General features: G+C 38.8%; 1 protein-coding gene across 1 annotated transcript in view; it reads right to left on the bottom strand.

The window, feature by feature from the left end:
- Nucleotides 1–24,763, bottom strand: part of LOC105203750 (receptor-type guanylate cyclase Gyc76C) — an 82,286-nt gene that overhangs the window by 36,115 nt on the left and 21,408 nt on the right. Inside the window, exons 2-4 of the mRNA XM_011172638.3 lie at nucleotides 20,931–21,046; nucleotides 8,043–8,514; nucleotides 89–286 (exon numbers count right to left, since the gene is read on the bottom strand). Of these exons, the coding sequence (XP_011170940.1) occupies nucleotides 89–286; nucleotides 8,043–8,471 (627 nt within the window). The 5' untranslated portion in view covers nucleotides 8,472–8,514; nucleotides 20,931–21,046. The remainder of the gene's footprint in view (nucleotides 1–88; nucleotides 287–8,042; nucleotides 8,515–20,930; nucleotides 21,047–24,763) is intronic.

Genomic DNA, 24,763 nt, shown 5'->3' with positions numbered 1-24,763 from the left:
ACGCGGCATATGCATGTACGCGGTAAATCGATTCACGAGGATCCGTTTAAAAAATTAAAATCGATAAAAACTTGCGATTCACACTTACGTAACTGAACATCGGTATATTGCGAGATTCAGAAACTATAGCCTCGACGTGGCAGGAACCTTCCGGTCCGAAGAAGGCCACGACCCCGTCGCAAATCATGTCGACCATTGCTCTGGTAGCTTCGGTGGTCTCTCCCCTCGTGTCGGTCCATCGCATCACCAGCTTCACATTCGGCAAAATGTTCGGGTTGTTGTTGACCTGAAATAATTTCATAACAGTCATTCCGTCGGCTCCGCGTAAGAAGAAACGCGCTATCAAAAGGAGGGGGGGGGGGGACAATTTTTCATCTCGATAAAAGATAGCCGATATTAATCCGGGAACGATCACTTGTCGCGCTTTTTCGTTGTTTTATTGATATCTCTCAATTTATCATGGTATTATCGTGTTCCTTCTTTCAAGTACATTTTCTTTAATATATGTATTTCTTCGTATACTACAACGGAGAAATAGACAGCACGATGAAATTTGATATAATTTACTTTGCAATTACGCGAGAAAAATTGACTGCAGCCGATTCTCCGCGAAGAAGTCAATCGGTCCGCGCTACAATAAACGCGCGTGAATCGGCCGCGATGCGTACACGGCGCCGACCGCGCTGTAACATATCGTATAACGGCCGAACATGTCGGCGCATCGCTAACGACATTCCCCGTCTTATTTCCCGATGCTCATTCGTACGGCTCACTCGGTATATCCGGCTCGCGTCCGCATCATGCGCTCGCGGTGTCGTTATGCAAATCTGAATTCCAGCGAACAATAGTTTTCCGAGTAGAGTCACTTCGCCGGCGTGCCAATTTACATGCCTGGCAATGCGAGCTAAAATTATAACCGTCGGCGGCGGTCGGCCGTTGAAAAGTTCGCACGTGCAATAAATCCTTTTGCGGGCCGCCGCGCGCCGCGGTTGCATTGTGGCACGATCGTTCGGGCGAGATCTGTGTGATCGGGCTGTTCTCGCGTAGTCGGCGGAATAAATATCGCGCTCGAATGTGTCTACGTCGCGGCGCACATGTGCGGACGTAGCCGACGTAGCCGACGTAGCCAGGTCGCGATACACATGACGGCGTATGAAAGTTACCGATTAATGTTAACGGAACTCAGCCGGCAGAGTTCGAGTTGCGCGGTTTCGCGAAGAAAGTATTCCGCTCATTCACGATGGAGACGCGGAGATATCTCCCCGGTTGCACGAACGGGCCCCTCTCGGACAGTTTTACGACACAATCTGAGCACGCTGTAAATATACAGCGCGAGAAAACGAGGTGTCGATTGTTACATAGTATTATCGTAAAACGATATTTATGCGGGTAATATTTTCGAAACGTGAAACGATCTTTAAGATTTTTTTTTTTTTTTTTGTAAAAACGCTTTTCAACTCGATGAAAATCTAAAAAATCTTTCAACGTATGAAAAACGACTTACTATTTCGCCGGAAAGCGACAAGTTTAATAATTGTATTACTTTTTCGCCGATTTGATGTATTATTTGCTTACTAGCCGAGTACGATGGCACGTGATAATTTACAAGATAGAATTCGTACCTAATAATTATATCAACGCCATGAATCGAGATTAGACATTCCGAAAGGCGCATTATAAAATTACATGCTATTATGTATTCATAGTTTTTCCTGTACAATTTATTACCGCTATATCCAAAGCGGGAAGATTGCCAGTAGGAAGGTTCGTGATATCTTGTAATTATCTTGTACGATAAACTTACACGTTCTAAAGCACACGCGTGCTTAGCAGAAATTTCTTAATAGAGAGAAAGGGGATGAATGATAGTATTAAACGCATGGGCGCGAAAGAATTTGACGGCTTCATCATAGTCATTCGCGTGAAAATTAAGTGTTTGCGGAAGGAATCGCCGATATGAAGCAATCAATTAGATCGCATCAGGTAAGGTGACGCAGAATAAGTAACCCGTAAAACGATTAACGGAATAGATTGTTAAGTACAATGTGTCTATGATAAAATGATAGTCGCTATGTCACTCGGTGCAATTTATCTCGGTGATCAAGACTTTTGCGATGTAACGCGACGAAAATTTCATTGACGACGAGAGGGCATTTAATATTTAGTTTTTACATTCATGATTAAACATCGACGCCGTTCATGGCGTACGATAGCGTCGCGTGAGCGCACGAATTTGTGCAACTTCAATTGTCAAAGCACCGTTAAAGCAATTTCAAAGAAGTGCCATAAAAATATCATGGCCCTTCCCGTTGAATGCTTCGCATTCTTGCTTTTTTTTCCGCAGCCGGCATCTGCATCCAATAATTAAATTTGCGCGCGATTTGCATGCCAACGTATTCGCGCGGTGTTATTCGCGGGTCGTTGTGTTATTTGACCGTCATTCTTCACATTTTTCAAGCTCGTAATGGTCGCGCCGTTTACATTTTTGCTGAGAATATTTGCGGTAAAAACGTTTGATGCGCGTAATCAAAACAAAACGCATGCGATCCCTCTAAAATAAATTCGTTCTAAAAGACGTAAAAAAGGAAGATTAATAGTGAGGCAGTCTCGTTGCTGCACGTAAGTCACTTCCCTCGTTTACACTGCGTTATATGAATTTTAGACCACAATCCGAACGAAATATGTTCAATAGAATTTTCGTCGCTAAAAATGAACCTGATAATAAAATTGCTCTGTCGCGTCGCATTTCAGAAATCGATACTTTTGAGCTAAAATAGCTCGAAAGTGTAAAGTGAGAGAACAATTTCACTTACGGATTCATTTTCAGTGATCTAAAAAAATCTCTAAAATTCACGCATATTTTACCCATTTTTTGCAACTTCAAGTCCAATTTTCTCAAATATTTATGTGATACAGTTTTAATGTTATCAGCCGATTAACCAATTCGTCCTGTTTTAACGCGATCTCGTTAAGAAATTCCGCAGCCGGGCGAAAAGGTCTATTCTCCCGTATCCCGGTACAGTGAAAGTCCGACGTCCTTCCTTAATCCAGGGTAGGAGGGGGCTAGTTAAATCAACTTCCTTTATCAAGGAAGCCGGGTCAACAGTAGCGACATTGCACGCCGGTGCGCTTTATTAATAGAAAAGGCGCGCAGAATTAACATGCCATACGCGAACATGCATTGGCCGTACACGAGTGAATAATTATGAATGCGATTTGCGCGCTTAAAGAGTCGAGCGCGCCGCGCCCATTATAACGCGGTTCAGGCTCCCTCGCGTCGATTATGCGAGATCGCCTATTAACGCTATTTACTAATATACCAAACCGAGAGTGGAGCTAATTTACATCGTGGGAGTGCGTACGGCGAGCGCGAATTCCACGATTTTTATTTATCCTTTTTTTTTTACTACGCGTACCTGCGGGCGAAACTTGGGCGCAAGGTGGTGCTGTTGCACCTGCATCAGCATTGCACTTGCGATCACGGTGAGCGAACCGGACATTAAGCAAGGCTCACACACGCTTGATCTGCGTCGCGCATTTTGTTCGGATTGAAATGAAGAAAGTAACTGGACGGTGCATGCTATAACGGTACAAGAAATTTTAATTTCTTTAAAGGACGACGTTTGCGGATCCTTGGCGCTCCGATAAAGAACGCGGATGCATCACATGTACGTTGAATTTTATTTAATAAAAAAAAAAAAAAAAAGTCCCGTTTAAAACCGATTTTACTTCTAAATGCGTAACATTTTGAAATTGTTGCAATCGTAAAGAAATATCTCGAAAATGTCTTCTGGTAACAGAATCAAATGTTCATTCACGCGAAATATTCGTATTCGCCGGCATACAGTCAACTTGTCATAATAACGTTCGGAGCAAGTTGACCAGGTTTTAAATATCATCAGTTTCGTGGAGCAATAATTTGCATCATTAACCGCTGATAAGCGATAATACGGTATGGCTAAAATAAGCTCTATGACGCGTGGTAACGTGCGACGCGGTTACTTGTTAAACGAGACGTCGTGCCGCGCCGCGCCGGAGGATGTATCGTCCCGCTGTGTAATGCACATAGACACACCGTGTGACCGCGAACGCTTGTGAATCAAGCTTTATTCTAGCTGCGAACAGAGACCGACATTGCGCGATCACGATGCTTACTCTTGCGTGGCATATCGGAGGATATAAATAAACGGCCGCAAAGCTCGGCTCGTTTCCTGCACCTTTCGACTCGCTGAATGCGCGGGCATACTTCGTCGCGTAGAGAGCGTCATTATGCGTTGCAACTGCGCACGGTGCGTCGAACCGCCGAAAGAGAAATTTTGTCGCAGCAACGAATATTGCTCGAATTAATCCATCGTTTTTGTCTTATCTTTTTCTTCGGGAAACGAAAAATTAAGTGTTTTAAACGTGTGCGTGTTCCACGTGCGATTGTCAAAATTGTGAAATCACAGTTATAAGGCTCTGTAAACACTGTTAGAAATGCCATGACGTTCAATATATTTTTAAGTTTGCACCTTGAATTTAATGTATTTACAACTAAAAAGCATGCGCATGAAATTTAGTTCACTTTTGACAACATTAAATTCACATTAAATGTTTTTAATATACCTGCTTGAAATTTGCTTCCGTTACATTACATCAATTTCCGATTTTCATTACATTCAAGATATTGTGATCTATTGACACTTAAAGATTAATACAATACTTATATTAAATACATTTGTACATATTGCGGAAGTTGTCAGTAATTTTCTCTACAGAGTTCTTTAACTTTACCTTTTATGAAAGATTACATTTACAAACAATAGGCGAGTAACTGCCTCTCGAAAAACTTTAAAAACTTCAATTATACTCAATGGCAAATGAGAGTTATAAACGCAGATATTTTTTGCGTAAATTCTTTAACAATTTAATTTAATGAAAATACATTCGTACGTTTCAGCCTCCGTCAAGCCATCTTCAGCGAATTCAATCAAGATACATAGTTATTTTCTCCGTTTTAATTTAGTTTCTTGTTCCGCATTCTATGACCACTTCTAATTGTCCAATTACAAGGAATCCACAAGTTTCGGATGCGAAACACAAGTCCGCACATGTTCGTAGTTTGATACAACAATCACAAAGTTACGACTATCCACAATTAAATATAATCAATGAACTAATAATTCTATCAACGTCAACTTTACTCTTCGAGTGCCAAATTTAAACCGTTAAAGAAGCAGTTTAAATTTGACAGCTGAAGAGTAAAGTTGACGTTGATAGAATTATAGTTCGTTGATTACATTAAATTATGGATAGTCGTACCTTTCTGATTAGGAGCGGTCTCACCGAATGCGGAACAAGGAACTAAGTAAGCGGAGGAAATAATTATATGTTGATTAAATTTCACTGAAGATGGCCTGAAGGAGGCTCAAATGTACGAATGTATGTTTATTAAATCAATGCAGTAATTCAAGAATGCAAAATTGTCAGAGAATTTATGCAAAAAAAATGTCTACATTTATGACTCTCATTTTCCACTGACAAAGAGCATAATTAATGTTATTAGGTTTATAGAAAAATATTTTATAATTTTTTTAATAAGCTCTCGAAATGGAGAAGGCAGCAAGCAAATAAACGCTCGTTTTTCCCTCGATGCGATGAAGGATCGAAACGCGAGGAGTCCAACGGGAAAATGGATTCGCTCGATTCTTTCCGCACCCGGAGGCCCGATCAATATTACTCGCCGCTTTCGATCTTACACTCCTCCGGTGCTATCGACGCGGCAATTAATCTCCAAACGTAACACCGCGCAGCCTTATTTTCATACCCGGATATCGCGCATCGTGATAAGATCGACGATAGACTCATTTCGACGATTCGCACGGGTTCTCCATCTCTCCCTTCCTCTCTTCTCGTACTCCCTTTTCTCACTCCCGAAACCTCTCGATCCTTCACATGTGGTCGCAGGTTGCAGGAGTGCAGGCAGGTTTGAGAAAGAAAAAGAACGATGAGGACAAGGGAGGGATGCCGGGACGGGAGAGGAGAGGCTGGCCAGGGGAAAGAGGGAGGAGAACGGGATGAGGGAAGAGGCAGCGGCGGCGGCGGGTACGTGTTCCCGAACCCCGCGAGCGAATTCTTCTCACGGTTCGCGAGAGACCGCCGTTTCTGCCGGCACGCGTGGGCGGACCGGCGAATAACGCCGGTCTTGTATTTTTAAACCCTCGCGGAGGCATCGGCGCGTCTCTTCCCCGACCCTGACCGGTCCGTCCGGCGGCGCTCGTTCGGTCATCGAATCGCCAGATCAGTTCTGCTCTCGCGGCGACGACGACGACGACGACGACGACGACGACGACGACGAAGACGACGACGACGGCGGCGGCGGCGGCGGCGGCAGCAGCGAGCGGGAGCCACGTACCTTTCTCTTTTACTTCCTCTTTATCCGGCATGCAGCACGCCCGGGCGAAAACGGTCTCACGGTCCCCCGTGGATGCGCGGGGGGGGCAGGGGGCCGACGGAGGGGAGGGAGATCTGTCGAATGAATTATCGAGGCTTCTGAAGCGGGAAGGAGGGGGCAGCAAACGATCGAGCCTTACGGCAGGATCAAGGAAAAAGAAACGCAAGGTATTGTTGGTCGTTGTTGGGTAATCGAGGAAGCTTCCCGCAATGGCTCCCAAGAGGGTCGGGGAATCATCGACTGGACCGAAGCTCTCCGCCGCGGGAATCGGAAGATGCGGCCATGAAGTAAATACGCGCGGAGGCTTTTTAGCGCGGCGATTTACCTTTTTCTGACGCACTCCGACGATGAAAACAATCTACGTGCACTTTCTTATCACAAGATACCGATTTACCTGAGATTTCGTTATTGCGCGCTTATCAGGTCGCTGTGCAAACGATGTAAACATTCTAAAAAAAAAAAACATCAGTCTGTAAAAAGTTTCCTCGTGAAGATTCAAAGAGATCCAGAGTTTCAAGTACCAAGACGAACGAACTCTGAAAAACGTTTAATCGCGCGAAAAAAAAGAGAAATCGCGCGCATAAGTACACTTTAATTGTGCACATATTTAATTAAACACAAGTTAAGTCGATAAAGTACGATCGTTCCCACGATCCAATTTTCTTCCGGTTTCACGCTGTCAAGATGAGAGATCCCATCTAATTGTGAGTCTCGGCTCTCCTTAAAAAGACTCACCGGAATCTATAATTTGAAGCACGTCTTATCAACGTGTTTCCACGCGTCGAAACGCGTGGACGACCTTCTCCGATTAGAGCAGTCGATGGCAGATAGAGAGTGTTAGAGAGCGTGAGATGCTATTACCATTCGCGGCAACGTATGACGTTTCAATCCGCGCTTAATGGAAAGAGTTCAGCATCTCGACGAGATAACTAGTTTCCATCTTAACACACACGTTATAATTTCGCAGTAATTGTCCGCGTGTAACACGAGCAGGAAGTGGGATGTGTCTCGGAGGGGGGAAAAAAGGAACGAGGTTGCGGAATCCAGATTGCGTCAAACGAAAATGAAATTTTCGAGGGAGTGGCCGGTCGGTCTCCTCAGACTCGGCTTCGCCCGATTCTAACTGGATCCGGATCATCGGGTTACCAGCCAGCAATTGTCGATGTACCGTACAAGCTAATAGCATCAATGACCATTACCAGTCGCGCGCACAATAATAATACTGTAATCTTGCACGAAACTCGGCAATCGAGCGTCAAAGCTGCATCTTTAACATTTTTCTGAAATATCTTTCACAAAAGTGGGATGATCGGTTGTACATTCATGCAAACGCGCGTCACGTATATCACGATAAGCGAGTAGGATTCCGTGCAGCAAAGCAGATGGGTTTCTTTTATCCCGAGAGACGTCTTATTGATTACAATACGCGATAAATCGTCAGAAATCGTTTTAATGAAGAAGATAACGGATTTCGTTTCCTAGGTCAGCGTATACACGCTTGAAATCGGATTCGTTCCTCTAATCCGATCTATTTCGAGGTTTTTTTTTTGTCAAGGCAGCTGAAACTCGCACGACACTAAGAACACGGAAAGCTATAAATAAATCTCACCTCGTCGAGGGCTATGGTCATGGCGCCGGAAATGGCCAGGCCCTGACGGTCCTTGAGAGCACCCTTAACGGCCGTAAGATAGCCGATGGTCAAGTTCAATGGTTGGATAGCCGTGTCGTTGCTTCCCGACCACAAATTCCTGTGCGAGGTGGAGGCCTGCTGGCATTGGGTCGTCGGAGCCGCCAGAGCCGCCGGTGATTCCGGCGGCTCGGCCTGAGCCAGGACCAGAGGGTTGCTGGCCAGTAGCAGCAGCACCACCAGGAGGGCACGTGAACCGTGGCTATGTAACCACGGTAGCAAGCGCAATCGACGACGCTCCTGCTGCTGCTGCTGCTGTCGGTTGCGTTCCCGATGGAGCTGCTGCTGGTGCGTATGCTGGCGACGGGGAGGCCTGCGGCGGCTCGGCTGGATTGGCGGGCCGGAGCGCATGGCCGCCACCGCCACCGGTCAGCAGCGCCTCCCTCCCGCTCACCTGGAAAATCCAACGAATGTTTTCCCATTGAGAAAGTGCAAAGCGAAAGAAATGACGGTTGAATGTGATGAAAACGCAGTCGGAAAAATTAATCGCTAACAATTACGCATGATCAATCTCCGAATAAAAAAAATTCTATGAGAAAAATATTTAAATAAACTAACGATGGTTGTTTACTATTCGTCTAACTAGATTTTCAGTACAGTTCCAAGAAGCTATACTAGAAATGTAATTAGTAAAAATTTCACGAATCTATTAGGTAACAACTCAAAAGATTGGAATGGATGTTGTACACCAACATCTAGCGCTGATATTAAACCAAAATCTCGTTATTATTAGTCATATTTATTGATTGAAAAATTGATTTATTTGGAATTCCATTCCAAATAAATTTGTTTGGACATATACAATAAAATTTATCAAGTCCAAAGTAATCGTTTCCTCTGTGCGAATAAGGAAGTTAACATTCGAAAATACTATCTACATCTTTCGAAGAGCTGTTGAACGTAGCCCTGTCCGTCTAGGTACATGCGTACTGAACGCACGCATATAACAAATGTTACAATTTTCGCGTTACAATCGCAAGCTGGCAATCGAAACCGGCCGTGCTTGGTACTGCGGTTGTGACAATAAAACGCGTCTTCCTGCTTGACTGCATTTATCGCGAGGACGCATTTATTCGCGTGAATCATCGTAACGTGCCATCTGTGTGCTTAGCTAATAATAGCCCTTTATAATATATCGCGACGCGGCGCGCATACACCGAACTGATTTACGCGTATACATTTTTTTCTAAGACAAGTTTTATTTCGTTCTCGCTTACGCGTCGATAGAGGCAATCCTCCATAAAGGTGAGTTTATATCGCGTAAACCGGATGCCACGATCTTCAAAGGAACTTAACATCAGTGACAGCTATTGTTGCAGTAGGCAAATACGATGGTCGCGAATGTTGCGAATAAAACGTATTGCGATCACGCGCGTAAAACGACTGCAACTTCCCTTCGCCGTCCCGTAAATCAATCGAATTTATTTTCTCTCTCAGCGGAATCAGCGAACTTAACGACTCGCGCTCGCTGACGATGAGAATTTTTATGCTCCTGTAAGAGTTCCGGTCAATTCGCGTCACGTATCATCCACTATCTTCATCATATCGCGCGCGTTCCGTGTCTCGTCGATTTATTTTGAAAAACTTTACGATTCATGCGAAATAGTCTAAAAAGTTGTGTCGTTGTTACATGACAAACGTTTACACGAGCAATTCACATCGGAAAGAGATTTATGCAGCGTGACGCGACCCAATTTTCGGTGGGAACAATTCCGAGAGGAAAATTACGAAGAGTTATCTATAAATTCCAACATTTACCGTATACGATAACCGATAAGGAAACATCTGTACGAATGCGCGTCGGCTCACTTTAGCAATTCATCACCACGGAGACCGTCAGGAAACTCTCGACGCCATTGAGCACGGTCGCCCGTTAAATCGCCCCACGAATCGCATACGGTTGGAACACGTGGCCGCAAAAGGCGAGATGAAAGGAGAAAGAAAAAGAGAAAGAGAGAAAGAGACACCTGTTGCGATTACGTAATCCCTTAGGTGAGTCGGGCTAGCCCGTAACGGCTTCAGCGACAATAAAGACGTCCGCCTGTCGTGACGCATGGTGTCATTCACCAAGGGAGGAAGCGCGCCTTTCGACTCGCCCAGTCGCTGTCCGTGCCGACTTCCGACTCGCGGAGGCTTTAATTATCACGAAGAGAATCACGAAGCCCGGATTTATCTGACACCCGTCGCCCAGGTTGACAAAGGGGACGTTGAAGGGACGGTATCCCCTCTCTCGTCCCGCCCCGTCCCGTCGTGTCTTGTCGTCGCGCCATACCATATCGTGCCACTCCATACTTGACCCCTCAACGTAATCCACCGTTACGTCATCGGTCGTTCGTCATACCTGTGTATGGTGGGCCGTACATACGTCGCGCGGATGACGTACGAGTGGGCGCGCATCTCTCGCTCGACGACTGCATTTCTTATCTTTCGCGCTTTCGCCACCGCTAGCGTCATCGCTGTACCGTTGTCCCATAAAAAAAAAAAATTAAGCTACGAGAAGTAGCCTTTTTTAGTAAAATAGTCATCAAGTAACTAGTGCGAAACCAAAAATTACTTTTACTTCCTCCGATTCTTTGGATAGCAAATTCTTTTCATAACGTACTTTAAGAGTTTAAGAACAGAGGCTTGAGCAGTAAAATTACAAAAAGAAATTAGAAATAAAATGAATTTGAATAGAGAGAATAGCTTTATACCGATCGAAAGCAGATCTTAATGCCAAATAATAAATTTCCTAGGTGAATTTACAAACATTTACAAATTAAATAAAGTTAACTTAAAGTTCACTTAAAGATAAAATGAATGCAAGTAGCAAAAGTACCAATTAACATTTTAACGAGCAATTGAGGACCACGTCTTCGAGCTGGTTACAAAAGACCAAGTACAAATATTTCTTTGTATGTTTAATTAAATTGTTTTCATCTTTGCATTTTTTTTCTATGACAGCGAGATAGATTTTATATCAACCGCGTCACTTATCTGGCACTCGATTCGCAAAGTAATCAAACGCTGAGACACCGGACGAGTATCCAGCGAGCAAGTAGCAATTATTATAAGACCAGGCACAAAAATATAGATTTATAGATTTATATTTTACAAAATTTCGTCAGCTCAGGAAAAAAGTGACTATAGCGACTCATTTCGGACGATAGTGATTTTTTAATGTGACTTGTAAAAAAAAAGGGTGTCAAAAAGTAACTCAAGTGACTGGCAATGATATTATACAAAATTGGAATAATTTTCTTTTACGGAAGCTGCATTGTTTTACTGTCTTTGACTTGCTTTTTACTTTATTAAGCCTCGTTCTAAACGAATAACACGCGATTTAGCAAAGCAGATTTAATCGTGTAAAGTCAACATATCACTCGATACGTAATCGGAGCGAGTTTTTTTTTGTAAGAAACAATGTTCGTCGTAACTAACAAACAGAAATTCTCGATAGAGAAGCACGTCTTTGCGAAGACATTATGTTTTTGTTAATAAAAATAACACGCCAATGAATCTTAACGGTATAGCTTTCATTGAGCAACTTTGCGATTTTTATTGAGCAAATTGACAGATTGCTCGTTAAATATATTATATGACCTCTCTTTAATTTATAAACGACTAACTTGTATTTGCAACTGTAAATGAAATAGCATCATTTTAATCCTTTGTTGCACATTGTCCTTTGCAAAGAATACCTCTCGCCAAAGTTTTTGTACGTTTTTACATTGTATTTGGTAGGTATTAAATTATGTATTTGATATCCTAAGACTTGTATGTATACATGAATAACAAACATATGTAATTAACTATATATTAAAATCAGTCAAAATTAGCATTTTTTTACAAAAAAAAATTCATGTTGAAATGAAAAAGATAATAAGCATACTTTCAAAAGCTTTGCATTAATGTTTTTGAGTTCACTGATTTCAAATCTGCATACGTAATTGGCGAATTTTAAATAGCTGCCAAAATAAACTATTAAATGTTGAATTAATTAATTTTGATTTTCATTTTATAATCAGCGACCACAAAAATCCCTATCTATTAAATCTATCAAGCAAGAGAGAAAAATTTGCGCAACAAAAAGTTAATATGTAAAAAGTTGAATTAAAACTTTTTCTTTACTTTTAAAATGTCCATTAATAACGATTATAACCTACACACTGCCCGTTTATTATACATTTTTAATTAAGGTTGTCCAAGCAATTGTATCACAATGTAAACTAATGCGAGTATAAAAAGCAGAGAAATTTTTCTTCCGAGAAATTCGAGAGAACGATGTAAGAGAATATATCGTTGGAACGTTGGACAATCCGCGCGAATGAAACGTGTTAATATCCAGTTATTTGCATAATATATTGTTGGTTAATGTAATTAGGATGTTTAGCGGTAGATTTACTATGCGTAGAATGCCTCGTGACACATGTTCCCCGAAGGAAATCACTCGTCGAGCATGTCACACGCGTTTATAAAAAGTATTCTGCCATACTCCTAGAAAAATTCGAATCTTATCTTAATCTTATCAATCGTGGCAGTCCTTGTGCAAAATTCGTGCGCAATGAGGAACAACAATTACAACAAATATCGCAATGAACGGGATATTTGCCGAGTTAATAAGCCGTAAAAATCCCTATTGGCTTTGAAACTTGCGCGAAGAGGAGATACTATCTCGATCCGAGATCTACGAATGAGCGAATTAAAGCCTGTGATTAATGTGCCCCGTGATCGAGAGGACACCGCACGTAAACGGTGTCACGCCTATGTTTGCGAGTGGGGAGAGAGAGATCGTATATCTCAAAACGATCGCATCGACGAACCACGTAGGCGGGCTCGCGCATATACTCATTTTATCACGATAATGCCGGCAACTAATGCGGGGCACGCATATTACGTTCTAAAAATAGCCGCGGAATATTATGCGGTCTTCGGACGTACGAGGAGTAAAGCAAACGCGTTGGTTGGACGAAGGTCGCGCCTGCCCGTTTCTTCCCGTTTGTCGCCATTATAATTCGTAAGATTGATATATTTCCCTATTTACTTGCGCGACTCGAACAATCCTTATCGCGCCGCTTATTATTAAGATAAACGAATATTTTTAGATATTTTTATCATCAGTCACCTTTCTCATTGCCCGCACGTGCCAGCCGCGTCGTAAAAGCAATTTATGCCGTTGCAAGAATCCTGCGGTGTGAGATTTTTTTTTAACATCGATTCATCGATACATCGTAGCGGTGAAGGCTTCATGACGAACAAACGCATAACATAAAAAATAAAAAAATAAAAAAGAAAAAAGAAACTTTTCTATTAATAACGACGCAAGTTAAACAAGTTTTTCGCAAAAGACGTAACTGATATGTAAAGCAAATATAAGCCGATAAAAGGCTAAGAATAGCGTTGTTTGTTGAGGCATACACGCACTATTTGTCCGTTACATTCGCCTGGCAGTTTAGGCTAAATTATTTCTGAATGATGAGGTAAGACCGTTTAGATTGTGCGGTAAAGTTAAACAAGCCACAAAGTTGCGTTTGTACGCCGAAATCATTTGCTAGCGAATATTATTCGTCGTACAGAAAATTATTACTTACAAGCCAGCAACACAAACGCAAATCGAACACACCGCAATGTGATAACAGGTAGAACAAAATTGAATAAATATTAAAAAGGACATTTACGTAATACATCTGCATTGTTTGGAGCTAACGTGTGTAACGTGAATATTTTTGAATAAATGTCGCTCGTACAAACAGTTCGCGTCATAAATTGCGTTTCTATGCAACATTTTTTTACATTTACGTCACTTAAACAGGTTTGTTTGTCTAAAAAAAAAAAAAAAAAGACAGGATTTTCTAATAATATATTTTGTTCCTGTTAATACCATTAATTTTACCGTTGCTTTAAAATTCTTTCGCATATTAAACGTCGGACGTTGAAAATTTTGTTAAAAATAAATTTCTCTGACATAGAACGAATTTTTCTGCCAGTTAATCCCGCTTCTTTGCATCGCGAATGTCCCGTTTTATTCCATTGTAAACACGAATGTGTTTTCGTCCTCTGACACTATATTCACTTTCGCTGGAAAAGAATCAACATAGAAAATTGAATTACGGAGAGGCTGTGGCACGCGCCTGGCACGCCTTTACGCAATCCAGGGTCAATACTCGGAGTGCGTATCGTTTAGATAAATAATGATAAATCTCCTATTCCGCCTCTCTCATTCTCTTTAAAATTCTCTTTTACTGGACCACCAAACTCGATCGGAAATGCAAATTTTAAATCAACTGAATAAAAAAAGCGACGCAAAAAAAACATTTTATGCCACGCTAATTTGCGTTTAATAATAACGATAAAAGAAAAATTTCCTCTGCTATTCGGGTTTTGAAATGTACGATTAAGTTTGTTTTCTATTCTCGCACGAAACCTCTTCTCTTTTCGCTCTTTCGCTTAATTTCAAAAATATAACTATTCCACTTTAAGTACAAAGTGTATGTTAATTTAATTATAAAATGCAGACCTTTTAATTTGTTTCGCGCAGATTTAACGAAGTGCGCGATCTCAAGATACACTCGGATCTCTAACGGCGTGTTTTGTACACGTGATATGTATAAACATCACATACTCAAGCGGCGGTATGGATTACGTTACAAGGAAATAATTACAGAACGATGGGTATGTAGTACAAGATGCGCGCACGTGTATCTCGTCATTATCTCGACTGCTCCTTTGTCGGTGTGTTTTGTGGCCAATACAATATCTCGCGTTACTACGAATCCGGGTGTGGTTACAATTGGTCACTGTGTGACATCTAAATGCCATTCCACTTTGTCTACATCCGCCAATTACGACGACTCGTGCACGTTTGAATTCGACATCGACGATTTGAAATGCATTACAAATCGTAAAACAGATTTATCATTTATACGTTCGTGAATCAATTTATTCATTTCGATTTGAATTCGTTTGTTATCGAATCGCGCGCGTGAAGATTGCTGAATAAATTTTCATAAAATTTTGTAAATCTCGACGTTTTTCGACGGAATATTTTCGCTATCTGCATGAAAAGATAGTTCAACAGAGACTGATGTATATTGCATACAAAGTTTATTTACGTCATATATAATTTTTTTTTCTTTTATAAAACTGCCTACTCTTTAATATTTTATTATATAAGAAATAAAAAAAATTATACTTAATATTTTTTGATCGACACGTATCATTTTAATATTTTTAGATTAAAATAATTAAAAATATTTATAATAGCATGCCGATAATTTACACAAAAAAGCAAAAAGGTATTGAAAATGAATGCATCCTTTATTAAATTTATTTATTGCTATTATAACTATTTCCCGGTCGTTTACGATTAGTATTTTACTCGCTTCACGAGAAAAGCTAACGCCATTAGCTATTTCAGATGCGGGTATATCAGTAATTTATATTTTGTAAAAGTGGGAACTCTGAAAAATTTCTACGTAATTCAAAGATTGTTGTATAATAATTAACCTACGATCTGAGAGGTGCGACGTGCGTATGCGTGTGCGTTCGCGCGCGCGTGTAATCATAACTTCGTTCCGTTATCGCTTTACGCAGTCAATCTCTCTCCTTTCTTTTATCACACATATCAATAAAATTTACATTTAATATCTACGCCGGCCTGTCGTCGCAACGCGCGTTTTGGTTCCTTTTCAGTTAACCCGACGATAATTTCTACCGTCAGCGTAGCGATAATTTTACAATCACTTTTCTGCATATCCCGAGAGTTGGAATCCAATAATCATAAAATTATATGTGTGCGCGCGTATTAGCGGCATACGCGATGAAAATTACGCTTAGCCTACAGGCATACGTATCCAGAATAAAAGCGACACCGCGTGCAAATTACAGGAGACACTCGCAACTTCGCGCCTCAATAGTCGTTCATAGGTCGATTTAATTAAAGCTTTGGAGCAATATTGATATTGATATCCCGCGTCTTGGCGTACCTACGGCGCTAATTAATGACTTTAGATGTCGTATTAATTTGTCTCACCGCATAATAACACGTGTTCTACGTTGTGTATATAATCGATTTTTTGACGTATCTTTATCTAAATAGTAATTCTATCATTAATTTTCATGGCGAACAAGTAAGTAGTGAGCGATGCATCCCATAACATTGGTTTAACCTTACAATTAGTATTCAAACACGAGTCGTTCTTTCATCATTTCTCTATAAGTTAATGAAACAAGGTATATCTAATTTTGCAAAAAAAACCTTTATAATTAAATATACACTAAAGAAAATATTTTCAAGGTAACTTTAAATTTATAATAAAGTCAAGTAGATGCGTCTCAGATCGAATCAAATTACTGCACATAGAAAAATATCATTTTGCTGCTGAGAAAAGCGATTATTCAATTTTTAATTTTCTCCCTTTAAACAACGGTCGTCTTCGCAAAGAATATTTTCTTAACAATAATCTTAAAATACATTTACTTAAAATAAATTTCTGTGTATACGTACCAAAAAATTATATATATTTGAATTTATAGAGTAAATATTACTTATTTTTAATATTTTGTAACTTTATACATACATCCGCAAACCTATCCACAAGTTCATCGTAAGCGCTAAATTTATTAAAAATATATTCTAGATCTTAGTTTAATCAAGAATATTAAGTAAACGCAAAAATTTAATTTGTTTATTACTTGAAATTTTTTTTTTATAATATTCTTCCAAAAAATATAAATTCTTTTATTCAATGGATGACGAGAAATTTTTTTAAAACTTGTGGTAAGTATTTTGAAACAATTATCAATAAAATATTCTTTATTAAAGATAATCGTTACTTATACGAGAAAAAAAGTAACTTGAGTAAACTCTCATCTTAAAAATAGAATTGAGATTTTTCTGTATGGGTATGGATTACTATTCGTTACATTAAATTACTATTCGAAATAATTTCGAAAAATTTTTATCACTCATTTAAACCCAAAAAGAGTTTCGGCTATTCGAAATGCTGAAGTCAAATATATATTTCACGTTCAATGTCACTAGTGCGCGCTCCGAGAGACAAAATTATTCCCATTCATTTATATTTTTCCCCCCTCACGCTTTTACGTTCTTGTCGACTTCTTAACGAGTTTCTAGTGATAGAAACGGCGTGTCAACGTACTTGACACTCGTTGAGAGAAGCGATCAACGGAGAAAGATGGGGTGTCATAAAGGACTCAGTCAGTAAACGAACGCCGTGTGCAAGTACAATGTAGAATTAATCAATTATCGTACGGACGTGCGTTAAGCTCCCTTTCACGTAAAATGCCGAGACACTGCGGATACATTCTCATTGTCTCGTCTCCATCCTAACGTCACGTTACTACAACGTATTGCCAGTCGCTGAACACACATTACGTTTGAATGGCAATTGTATTTCGTGTGAAAGAAATTTTATATGCCTGTGTTCAATTATTGTACAGGCGCACAGGCACGCGTATTACAAGCGTCGAAAGGTTGAGTGTGAAAAAATGGCGTTGTAAGAAGATGAAATTATAAGTTTAATAACATTGAAACGTTATACACATTTCAACAATTAATTTGACCAGCGACAAATTCGTATGCCCTCGTGCCTGTTTCAAGGTATACGACTTGGCAAATGCGAAAGACCTTAGAGTTTGTGTTTTCAGAAAACGGTTGGCGGCTCGCCAGTGGAAGCAACAGCCTCGATCGCTGTGTTTTCTTAATTTCACTTATAATTGAGCGTGTACGTACGATTCACTTACAAATTTCGGGATGCTCACACGAATCAACATTCCTATCACGCCTATCCGAACGTACAGTTTCCTTTGAACATCTGGCAGAAATCCAAGGTTTACGCACGGGTGCAACAATCATAAACTTTCTTAGATTCAATAATCGAAAATTATATATATATATATACTCATTGCGACATAATACCAATGTTTATTCGGCTATATATTCCGGTCATCCATTACTAGCAATAGCCAATAAACGAGGAAAAATAAAGCTTTGAGAAATATTAGGTGCCATAAAGTTATAATGCCTCTCCCATTAAAATTCGAAAAAAAAATCTAATAAACGGTGCAACCGCGACGAAGTTGATTTGTGACAATAAAAAAAAGAATGCACCACCATTATGCGTAAAAAAAACTACATCTCATGCATGAACAAGAGAAAACCGCGAAATAAATTTAGTTATTTTATCAACTGTTTTTAGCGCGACAACTTTTCTCCATGTTGATTTATATCGTCAAATTAATCGCTCGTCTCTCGAGAAGTTTGACACGAAAGTGCGCATTGTTCCCAATTATCCAAAAGGATACATTGAACATTTGATACTAAATAATATATGTATAAATAAGTGTTTTCGATAATCTTTCACTCGATAGATATTCCAATAAATCGGACGACCTTTCATAATCGCTGTCGATGCTTTTGCAATCGCGTACACACGAATGCGCGAACGGAAGACACGCGCGAACAGATATCGTGTGTTTTCGTTGCGTTACAATCTCCGCAATTTGTCTTATCGCCCTGAGGCCCTTTCGGCACAGCCACGCAGAGCAACGAGTATGTTGGGCGCAATTATCACGAGCGAGAGTGCATGTACGCAGTTGCAGCGAAAACTGCATGTATATCTGAATATTACGTACGCCTCCCTCTCTTGCTCTTTAATGCGTGTTTCAAGCGCCTTTTGTTACGCGCGGCAAAAGCAGCGATACTCTTTCCTCGCTATATGACGCTTTAGTTTACTGCGCCACGGGCAGTTCGTAAATAGCGGCACGAAAGCACATATATTATCGCGCCGAGCGTGAGAAAACATTTTTATATGCAGTCCAACAAAAACGCTCGAAGTTTAAAAGTAGAATTGATGCGCCCCCGCTAAAAATAGCGTATGCCATTTGCATTTATACGCACAAAATAATATTAACCATTTTAGTAGAGAGACACCAACAAAACGGTTTCTATTTTCAATAGAAAACAAAAGAGATTCTCTCATAAGATAAGAATTAAATTAGAATTATTTAAAGAACAGAAAACTTTTTATGCGACTTATTCGCGAATATCTTTTTTTATAACACTCATAAATTTTCAAGAAGATCTCACAATTAGAAATGTAGAAATCGTCATTACACCTTTAGCCAAAAACTTAATATAATTCGAGAATCCTTTATACGCGTGCAGAAACATCAACGCTCGATTTTATTGTTATGTAACATTATATATTTATCACGTAAAATATTTATTAATAATGGTACGTGATTTCTCGTAATGCGGAACGTGGATCACAACGCAACAGGTGTGCACCTACATCCCGCAATTCTTCCCGCGAAATACGTACGTATTTTTGTACGTTTGAAATAGGAAATGCATCTCTGCCCCGATGCATCTGCAGTTCGCTGAACAGACGCGCAGAAATCGTGCGCGGGAGCCGGAGCAAACGGGCGTGTTTGCGGTTCCGTGGCGGACGTGGACGGAGATAACGCATTAAAATAGTACGCCGGCGTACGCGATAACACATACTTATAATATCTGCTGCGAGACGTCGTTCTCCTCTCGACGATATTAAATCGCATTAAATGCAGCAGTGCTGAGCAGTGGCGCCCTTCGTCGACACCTCCCAGAGATGCCCGCGATCGGAATTTAACCAACGAGATTTGTCTCCTCGCTTTGCGATCAAATAAATCGATGAATCATATATAACGTATTCCTCCGCGTTAATTTATGAATAAAAATAATTTATCAATAAAAAATTTTATGCATGTGCCCATATGGCACAGAACATTTTAAAAATGTTACGCGGCAAACTTTGCAATGTTTCTGCAATGTCGTTGAAATGTTACAATGTTGCTGCAATATTGCTGAAATGTATAGTCTGTGCTGTGCGAGTATAATATATACACTTTTACGCTTTTGCGTTTCTCGTGATTCGTTAAGCGTGATGTTATATCAATTTTATTTAAAATTAGATATAAATGGTTTATATCAATTTGAAAATCGACTAAGCTCCGATTCAAGTTTTAACGCGACACAAGTGCGCACGATTGTCTACTTTTGTTTCAATGATAGCGACTATTAAGAGGCACAATTTGCATAAACCTCGCAAGAAAGACCAAAATATGAGTTTCTACTCGCTGATGCAAAGAAGTATTGTGACATTCATAGAGAAATGAATATTGCGAAAATAATATTTTGTTTCGTTTGTTTACTTCTTATCACACTTCACTTTTGATTGCACACAATAAATAACTAATAAAATAATTTAAAGTTCTTAATATGATAGAGTAAAAAATTATCGCGCAATGTTATGTTCATAAAAAATGAAATTATTGCTATCGTTAAAATAAAATTAAAAAAATTATTTACTCAGTAGGTAAATAACAGCTTATTTATTTGCAGTCAAGTTAAAAAATTTTAATTAAAATATTTTTGTAAATAAAATAAAATAATTTTTAATCAAGTAATTTTTTCTTGCAATTTAGAAAATATGTACTGTTAGACTGTTTTTATATTCAAAATAATAAACTTTTTTTTAATCAAAGAAGACGATTTAAGTAGGTAAGCTTAATAATATTATTAGCTCATTTGTAAAATTGTTTAAATGTAAAAAAATGTTAAAATAGAAAGTTATATACTCAAGGTAATATGTCTATTTACTTAAAAGTAAACACTTTTACTTAAACTGAACAAACAAATGTTTGCATCAAAATAGGTTTACGGTTTTCAGAAAATTAATTTTTTTCTCATTAAAATAAACTGAGAAAAAAATTTGTCTAAATCAATGCACAGAAAGCGCGATAATAGCAGCTAATAAATTATAAACTTACCTAAACAACATTGCAAAGCGACTCAGGAAAAAGATGATCGAAGTTTTAATGCTACGTTGTAAGCATACTGCTGCAAATCTATTCCCTTCGCGGTTTCAGCCTGGACGTCGAGCCACCTGTAAGATATAATAATATATCAGCGCAATCGGATAATAATCGCACGAACGTCACATGATAACGAAACACACATTACAAGAGCGATTAAAGATGCAAATAAAAACGCGCGAGCAAAAAATGATGATATGAGAGATATTTGCATCTTTTACTACGTCACCGGTCGCAAAGTGTGTTAACAAGAGGACAAACTTTGGCTCGCATTTATTCTTTATCTTCGAATCTATATTTATGGACTACATTGTTTCATTTATTATAAAGCTACACAAAAAAGTATACATGTATATAACGTACACAGTTATCGCTTGCTTATACATATTTAAAAACATGCTAAAAATATAGCTTGTTTTTTAACTATTTCGTTAGAGATAGATTTTTATTATTTTAAAACAAAGGACAATATAAAATAAATGTTTTTGAAGCTTGATATTATTAAAAAATTAACCGCATTGCAAATAATAAATAACATTTGCCATGACTTCTCGCTTAGTTCAACTGAGCAATTTAAACTATCCATGTCACAAAAGCGGAATGAAGCCGCGCCCAATAAGAGATTCGTCCACAAGATGCGCATGATGCCGCAGGAAAAAACAAATCGATTGCAGGCACAGCTCGATCCGCGTTGCCGGGAGAATCGTTCGATCCTAAGAAAAAACATACCGCAGAAGATCGTCGCGTCCGCGACACGGCAATCCGTTACGATCGATAATCGGCCAACAGGCTTGCTCGAGATGCCGCGCCCGAGATGTTGTGTAGAAATAACGGATGCGTAATCTCCGTACGCTTCATTTAAACGCTCGGATTAAATACACCTGTTTGGCGCGTGTTGCGTCAATCAACACGTTACACCTAGTCCCAGACTCGTAAACATAGGCGACACTCGTGGATTCCTAATCATGCTAATCATGAGAACCGAACTTGCAATTTTTCAGATTGAAATGCGTAAAACTTCAAACATTCATGTTATGTACACTCAAGGACTTTGATTCTGTCCATGGGGAAATTTTCCAAACTGAGAAGTCGCTATCTTTCTACATACTTACAGTTCGTGATTAACGTAACAACCAATAAGCTGTAGTCGTTTCATTAATCATGAATTGCGAGTATGTAGAAAGTGATGACTTCTCAGTTTGGAAAATTTCCCCATGGACAGAATCAAAGTCCTTGGGTGTACATACATACAATAACAGCCTCATTGTGCACTGAAAGAGTTCGGTAATAATAATTAAACCTAGACGATAAGTATCAAGCTTTGGTGAAACGATTTCAAATTTTCAGTTAATATGATCAAATATTTAGTAATATTTAGTGATCATAACCGATTAGTTTATGTTTTACTATTATTATATTTGTTTAATATTAATATAATTAATAAATATTAATGAATATTTGGTCATATTGATCGAATATTTAATTAAAATTATTTTACCACAGTTTATTATTACCAAAATCTTTTTTTCAGCGTCTGCATGTGATAATGTTCTTTTTCTCGCACTTTTTTTTAAGTTAATCATGTTTTGGTTTAATAGAAAAAAAAATTTCTTTGAATTGTAATCTATTTTATAACAACAAATATTTTGGTAAATGCTCGAGGATGCAGATGGACAAATGGAAGATTATTCTTCGATGGGATGTGTCTCGTATCTCAAAATAGTATCAAAAATATAAAAATTTCAGAATCTCGTATTCTGGTATTACATTTGAATATGTGTAAAATTTGAGCGCAATTTACTCTTATTGGTTTAAAAGTTCATTTAATTTTTTGTTTACTATAATAAATTATTATGTACAATTGCGTTTTGCAGTACTTATTTGTAAATTTGATGGAGAAAAAGTAGCATTACCAAATAAATAAAAAATTTTATATATAAAACTCTAATAAATATTCTTGCCAAAATTCATTTAGATCCACTTATTTATTTAAAAGTTACGTATTTAAACTGTTGCAAAATTTAGTAATTTTTGCTGCAAAATCCATTATAAATCAAATTTATTTGTTTCTTCGCAACTAATTCAGGATCGAAATTCGGGCAATCGCGATTAAAATTTTTTGTTGATTAGAAAAGAAAGAATAAACTTAGAGAAGTCTCCAGTTTTTAAATTTCGATAACTTTTAGCTCGTATTGTATAGCCAAAACATCCTTAAACTTAGATTTTATTTAACGAAAAATCTTAAAATAAAGCGCAGTTACCAAGATATTTAACTCTTCGAAATACGCAAAGTAACGTGGCACCTTAATTAAATTGTATTGAGAAAAATCATTCCAGTTTTCAACGAGAAATATCGTCACCACACGCGCCTATTACCGCACACTCCATGTAATGTAATTTAAATGATTGCATTCACGTTAGCGAGTAATGTCACGGGCTGTTGCCGTCACGGCATTCATTCTTGAAAAAACATTCGACGTGACCGTACCTGCTCAGGTCGGTTTACGATATGCAGACATATTTATTTTGTCCCGCGATAAATGATCCATAGAGATTATATAAGATAACGTAATATATAACTCGAAACGATTGTGCACATAAATATTTACAGTAGCAGCTAAATATATAATAATGCACAGCGTGCAATGTTCAGTTTGACTTTGAGTTCAACCACATCCTTACTTTTCCCTTAAAAACTCTTTTTTAAAAAATAAAAAAAAACTGCAAAAAGATAGCGCGAAATAAAAAAAATGTTTCAAAAAATTCTTATCGATAGAAAAATATTTAAAAAAATATCTCAATATTTAATTTTCAATACTTTTGCAGATATAATTATCAATTATGATAAATTATAGTTACTGTAAATATAATTAATTATGATAAATTGGAATTATAACGGATAGAAGAAATAAAATATTCTATGATTAAATCTGATCCTTATTATCTATGTATAAGGCAAAAAAATACAAGTTTAACAAAAACATTGCGGAAAAAACAAACTTGATATCTTAGCATTATACATATTTGTTGCATCATGTAACTTGAGACGTTGACTAAAACTGTAAAAACTCTTCTACGATTTTCATCCGCCGTATATTTCCTGACACTGCTCACTGTGCATTTGCAATGTTAGACGACACTCTTAGATCATTTGATAATTCGAGTTTATATAATTTTCGAATCAGAGCAATGATTCAGTGAAAACTTTAACAACGGAGAAATGGAAAAGTGGGAAACAGTTACTTCACGCTACTATACGTATACTTCGTCAATAGGAAAAATTTACTTAAACGGAACGAAGCATTTTTCAAAACAAAATGCATCTTAAACATTGGTAACACCTAAGGGATCAACACGGGACCTTCGCGAAGAGAATCGCCTTTTTAGCCGCGTGGGAGACGTCAGTCGAAGATGCAAAAAAGACGCAGGGGATTCCATTATTCTGGTGCACACGGTGCATCAGATAAAAGAGTTAGAAAGAAAGAAAGGGGGGGAAAAAAGAGAAAGACGAGGCTGGAGTTCAGATATAGACTGGTTACAGGTAATAGTTTGGTAGGTAGTAGTGGTAGCGAGCGGTAGGACCGGTAGGTTTGGTTTACTTCAGGTTCGTTGCGGCCAGCCGGTTAGCCACTCTTCTTCTTCGTCTTCTTCTTCTCCTCCTCCTCCTCTATCTTCTTCCTCTATCTTTTTTTCTTCCGCCGCCACCGCGTCGTCGCTGCCACCACCGCCTCCGCCACCATCGTGTCCTCCTCGTTCATAATTTTCTCCCCTCTATACTTTTTTGCGAC

This window comes from Solenopsis invicta, chromosome 1 (assembly GCF_016802725.1).
Source record: "Solenopsis invicta isolate M01_SB chromosome 1, UNIL_Sinv_3.0, whole genome shotgun sequence".
Lineage (NCBI taxonomy): Eukaryota > Metazoa > Arthropoda > Insecta > Hymenoptera > Formicidae > Solenopsis > Solenopsis invicta.
This window is presented reverse-complemented; position numbering and strand designations above follow the sequence as displayed.